This window comes from Olea europaea, chromosome 20 (genome assembly GCF_002742605.1).
Source record: "Olea europaea var. sylvestris chromosome 20, O_europaea_v1, whole genome shotgun sequence".
Classification (NCBI taxonomy): Eukaryota; Viridiplantae; Streptophyta; class Magnoliopsida; order Lamiales; family Oleaceae; genus Olea; species Olea europaea.
In genome coordinates, this window is record NC_036256.1 from 11206786 (window position 1) to 11213044 (window position 6259).

General features: G+C 36.5%; 1 protein-coding gene across 2 annotated transcripts; it reads right to left on the reverse strand.

The window, feature by feature from the left end:
• Positions 1-440: 440 nt before the first annotated feature.
• On the reverse strand, positions 441-4984 carry LOC111369616 (interactor of constitutive active ROPs 3-like). Of its 2 annotated transcripts, none has more exons than XM_022991197.1 (4): positions 4823-4984; positions 2836-2943; positions 2342-2597; positions 441-2149 (listed from the first exon to the last, which is right to left on the reverse strand). In XM_022991197.1, the coding sequence occupies exons 2-4, from the start codon at positions 2853-2855 to the stop codon at positions 554-556; spliced, it is 1872 nt and encodes a 623-aa protein (XP_022846965.1). In that variant the 5' UTR covers positions 2856-2943; positions 4823-4984; the 3' UTR covers positions 441-553. The 2 variants fall into 2 exon arrangements, with proteins under 2 accessions (XP_022846965.1, XP_022846967.1); XM_022991199.1 differs by lacking the exon at positions 4823-4984 and adding an exon at positions 3067-3154.
• Between the last annotated feature and the right edge of the window lie 1275 nt (positions 4985-6259).

Here is a 6259-nt window from a genome sequence, read left to right on the forward strand (position 1 = left end):
TATTTGCATCTCAGTTTCTAGTCAAGTCACTCAATTTATTATTATTATTATTTTATTTTTTTTTGGACTTAGTTGCTAGATTTTCCTGCTAATTGTTAGAATGATTTGTTTGATTATTTAACGGTCGTTGTGAAGATTTGACCAATAAGACTTTCAATATATTATTTTGATAGAAATTGAATGCAAATAAGTACAAGATTGATTTCGAAGTTGCTAAAGATATGTTAACTATTCAAATATCCACAATTACTTCCAAGTCTACATTCTCTACTGGTTGTCAATTTTTTTATTCTTTATGAGTTCAGTGAGTCAAAGATTGTTGATGCAGTGATTTACAATAAAACTCGGTCGCATTCTAACACGGAATATATAGTGATTTGATTCGAAAAATTGTTACAAACCGTCCAAATCGAATCGTATTCACTGCTAATTAGAATTGATTAATTATAGAAAGTGATCAAACTTGAGATTCTTATTAAAGAAAGATGTCAATTTTTGCAACCATTTCATGTCTCATACATAGCATAATAATACAATCTTCATACATTAGCTTCTATTTGTGCGGCTTCTTCCACATGACTCCAAATCTTCTAAGCATGTTAGTGTTTTTCTTCTTTATCAATTCTTCATCCATATCCTCTGTGAAAGGCGAACCTATGTTTCCCATCCCAGGGATATAGTTACTATCCAATGATCCTGTTCTCTCCATAAGTTTTCCATTGTTTCCAGCTGAAAGTATAGCAGCTGCCGTCTCTGCAGCCTTCCTCCACTGGTTACTTTGTACCTTTAACCTTCTTAATTCGGCCTCCATTTCTGCATTCGCTGCCTGTGCTGCCTTCAACTGCTCAGCCACTCGTGCAGCTCTCCTGTTACTTTTATCAACTTCCTGCGCCATGAAAATAACCTTCGTAAGAGCCTCCTCCTCTGCAGCCCTTGCATTTTCTAGTTCAGAAACAACTTCATCATTTGTTTTGCTCACGTTCTTTTCCTTGATTCTCAATTTCAGTGCTTCGTTCTCCTCGGATAAATTCTGCGATTCTTTTTCAATGTCCATCAAATTTGCTCTCAGTTCTTCAACATATACCTTTGATTTCTGTAGCTCCATTTCCAGTTCATATTCTCTCTGACCTGACCGAGTGTTGTCTAGTCTCATCATCAGCCCCTCATTCTCCTCACAGATACCTTGTAATTCAGTTTCCTTATCCATCAGGTTTGCCTTCAACTCCTCGATTTCATCTTTCAATTTCTGTAGCTCCAACTCTAATGCGGCTTCTCTCTGACTTGACGTAGACTTTATCTGTTCCACCAATTCATTAGCATTTTTCATCTCTTCAGCGTTTCGAGCTTGTTCCTCATTGTATCTTATCTCAGCTGTCTCCAAAGCAGATTTTAACTGTTCAACTTCAAGTTTCAGAGAAGTAATCTCAGTTTTACAATAATTTTGAGAATCTTTGCCACCAACACAATTGCTATCAGCCTTGAGTTTGCTAACAAGTTCTTCCAAAAAGTTAACGTGAGCCTTTGACTGGTCTAATTCGGAAGTTATGGCATCATATGCTTCCATTGCTTTAAATCCATCTGACTTGAGGGCCTCCACTGTCTGTTTCGCCGTCTCCAGTTGCATCAGAGTTTCTCCGACAAGTGCATGGGCCTGAGCTTCTGATTCTTTGCAGTCTCTTAGCTGGTTTTTCATATCTTCCACAAGCGTAAGAGATTCCTCCAGATTTTCTCTCAGTGTATGTAACTCACTTTGCACCGATTCTGAGTACTTCGTCTGGATAGCTTCAGACTTAGCTAGCGTTTCAAGCTGGAATTTGAGTTGGTTGATTTCATTTAAAGCAGAAGCTAATGCATCTGAATTCACCAAGTGCTGCTCTTGGATATCTGCAAGTTCAGATTGCAACGTCTTATCCTGTTCTTCAGTGTCCTTACAGCGATCCTCCGAAGTCGATTGCTCCAAAGTTTTCTTTCGGTACTCTTCAAGCTTTGACGATAGGGCTAAGAGCTGCTGAGAAGATTCCTCTATATCTTTTTGGGCTTGTTTCTTTGATTCTTCTGAAGAGCATAATCTATTCTTCACATTAGTCAGATCATTCTCAAGCTGAGAAATCTGATGTTCTAGTTCCGCAACCCTGCTAGTCTGCTTCTTCTGTAAGTTGCAAAGGAAACATATGATTTAGGAATATATCCAATAAAAGATAGCGCTACATATTGTCATAATACATTATCAGTAGAAATTAATTAAAGTTTGATACTAAAACATCGAACTGCATTATGATACGAGGGGATCCAGAGATACAAACTTAGAAAAACATTTTAAGGGCGGAGTAATGTGGGATACCTCAGACACTGGACTTCCGAGTGACCTCCGGTCGGCAACTTTAGGACTTCTCTCTTTCTGCCTCCTACTCGCTAGGTTAGCAGACGATATAGAGGAGTGTGAATCTTGTGCAGCTGGCTTGAGTTGGCGCACAATTCGAGAAGAAAACTTCGGCGGTGCCGCTAAGGAAACCCCTCTAGGAGAGGTCTTGTGAGGCACTTCGGAGGAATTACCGGATGGTGGAGAGATCTTTTGGCGCGCTCCAGACGAACTGTTTCTGCAATAAAACGACATTTGAGACATTGTAAAATTTAAAAGGAATGAAACTGAAAGTATCTTTCATGTGTCAACATATTTCCAAAAGCATCAAATTCACTGATTCAAGAAACAAATTATTCATTTGGCTCAATATGCAACTCAGTTCAAGAAATTACAACTAGCATAAGGCCAAATCAATGGGTTCAACTATGAAACTTGCCTGATAAACCTTTAACTTGAAAGCCATTGAAAGTTACCTTGCTTTAGCAGTCTGCATATCGTAAGCACCTTACTGGCCACAAAAGTGAAACTTAAGTTGTAAATATTTATTACTTCAATCTTCCTACCCCACAAGGCCTGTGAAACTGCAGAAATATCATAAGCAGGGTAAGAAAAAAAGTTGGGAATCCAATGTAAATAAATGCACAAGAAAAGTCCAGTAGATCATGAAGTGAAAAAAATAAAAAATAAAATAAAAAAAATCAAACACATATTGAGTCATGTAACTCGAATGAAAACATTGATGGCACCTTTGCTGTTGGACAGTATTGTTCATTGTAACATCAAATCTTGAACATTAAACACACATTACACGTCCAATCTTGTAAGTAGGCATACTAAAAGGTTGAACCCAACTTTAAGGGCACCTACCGTCCCGTCCCTGAAATATCGTGAGGAAGGTAAATTGATCGATATGTCACAGCAGGCTAGGGAACAAGAGATTGTCTGTACACTAGTACCCACAAAGAGTCCAATTTCATATCCCAAAAATCGAACTCTCACATTACGGCTGCCAACAAGGTTGAGACTACCTCACTTCAATCCTTTGTACCACTGGATTATACCTTGAGGGGCTTGTAAGTAGACATACTAAGCATCCATTTGACATGACTTTTGTTATGCTTTTGATTCCCGTAGAAGAATTTTTAAAAGAGTTTCATATTCCGAAAGTACTTTTTGAATAAGACACATTGGATCAGCTTCTTCTAAAAATTAGAAGAAATTTGATAAAATTAATCAAATGAGCTCAAAAACGACTTTTGAATTCCAAAATTTCGTTTCGACTTTTCGAAATCCATGCCAGATGAGCTACAGCCTCTTAGAGAGAATACAAGTAGTGCCAAATAGAGCCCCCAGGGCACGTCTCCAAGTGGTAAAAGGGGGGTGGAGAAATCCAGCTTTGCTTGAGGCTCCGCGTCAAGGGTTCGAATCCTGAAATATGAATTTGACTCTTGGGTAAGTGCAAGTGTACAAGCAACCTTCCACCCAATACCCTTGGAGGCATAACCTGCGATTTACCTCCCCCATGATGCTCCAGGACAGGAACAGTAGGAAACCCTTAAGGTTGGTTGGGGTTCAACCTTTTTTTAAGTAGTGCCAAATAGATACCGTGCATTTATCAACAATCTTTAGTTTTGGTAGCATTGATCGACAGAAGGACAACTCCAATTGCAGAAGTCTAACCACTTGATGGGGATGGTACAATATCAAATCAAGAAATATAGCTAAGTGGGCCCACATATAAAATTGGTCAACCAATCAAAGGGCCTTTTGAGTTTTGACAATTAAATATCCCTCCATTGTCGCCGGGATCAATGGTGCTATGAAAGACTTTTGGGATAAAAGAATGCTTAGGCTAAAAAAATGTAATTATTGCCCAAGAATATCTTGTATTGCATTGTTGCCTTTTGCAGAGAAAAAAGGAATAAAGTGAGAAGAATTATTCTACATTTCAAAAAGAACTTAAAAGGGGTAAGTGATTACATTTTACCAATCCATCGCATCTAGCCAGTGCTACCATATAAGCCTCAAAATATACAGTAATGATTCGAACTTTAAACCCACAAAATGAAACAAAAAATGTAGCAGTATATTTGCCTCAGTAGTCGCTTAAAAGGTGAGAAAAACAAAAGGATCGAGTTAGGTTAACATAATAGTTTATATAGGAAATGATCGACCACACAGACCTCGAGATCGGACATTATTTAATTCACGTAGGACCTGTATACTTTGTGAGGGTTGGTCACCCGGTGTCAAACATCTTCAAGCAAAGTCCAAAACAAAACCCAGAAAAAATGAGAATTTGCTGATTCACAAATTTCAAGAAGATAAGACTAGAAAAGGTAAAAGGAAAAACAAGCAGTGTATCAATCCTGGTTAAAAGCAACTTCTTAAATCATTTGCCAACATAATCCCAGAAAAACACATTAAAAAAAAAAAAAGCATAATGTAAGTGGTGCTTACCAAGAAATTCTTGGGAAATGACTGTGGGTCTGTGTTGGCAGTGAAGAATTTTGAATTTGTAATAAGAGAAAGATGAACGGATTATAATAGGAAGAAAAGAGCTGTATTTTCAAGGCAAACTGGATATGGGTGTGGTTTTTGAAGAATACGTGTAAAACAGTTGATTACAAATGTCGGGATAGTGGAAATTTAACGTTCTACAAGAGCGCGTATTGACGTAGTTGTATTAAACAAATATTAATGGCATAATTAGCACTTAGTCACATGGGAAAGTGATGATACGCGCCTTACCCTTTTCCAGTGATTTTCGGGTTAATTTCGTTCACGTTACTTTGATCTGATTTTTAATCGGGTTATTATACGTTAATTTTGTTTCAATTGAGGCTATTTTGTTCGTCTCATAGCACTTTTTAATATCAATGACCATCTTATACGGTTGCTAAAAGATGATTTCAAAGAAGTGTTACAATTGATAAACTTGTGTTATGCATTATACTTGAAGTCTGAAAATAATTCATATCCGTTTAAGAGATGATGACTATCAGTGTGTAATAATCACATCGGCGTCTAACATTAAACAATGTGATGAAATTGAATTGAATGACCTAAATTTAGACAAATTAGAGTTTAGTGATCCAAATGGCACGAAATTGAAGCACAATGACTAAGTTATCATGAATCAAAATATAGAAACCCCATTGAAGATCTGATCAAAGTATTCGATGATTCTCCTTGTTGATCAATGGGAAATCAAGACACATTCACTATTATACACGCGAAAACATAGGATCTCATTTTCGCCTTGATATTTGGAATCTTGCACCATGTGAACTGAGATTGTTCGGATGTTCAAAAGGATACATTCATGCTTCTTGTCACTTTTATATTTTCTTAATTTGACTCTTATTTGATCAAATGGGTCATGCTTGTGAGATCTCGAGAGATGCTAAATATAATTAGAATAATGTTACTTGCAATCGCTCACTATCATAGTCTCCATACATGATATAATGTGGCAGTTAGTAATTAGTTAGATAATATAATTAAAAAAACCTATCACATTAATGTATTAAATTACTATCCGTCACATATATATCATATAGGGTGACTACGACAGTTAATAGATGGAAATAGCATTATCAAAGAATAATGTGGGCTCAACGCTTAAATCTTCACTTTTAATTCCATACATATATATATATATATATATATACCCCGGTTACAATAAATTAATTAATTAATTAAGAGAGTCGACTGTCGTTCATTTTAAAATAATACCAATTGTAATTTTACCGGAAGAAACGAAAGTAGTTTTAAAATATATAAATCTGCAAAAGAATATTAAAAATCGCAGTCACTAGAATATTAAAATCAGCAGAAGTATATTCGAGACAATTTCAGCAACAACTTGGAACATTTCTATTAGGCGCAAAAGAG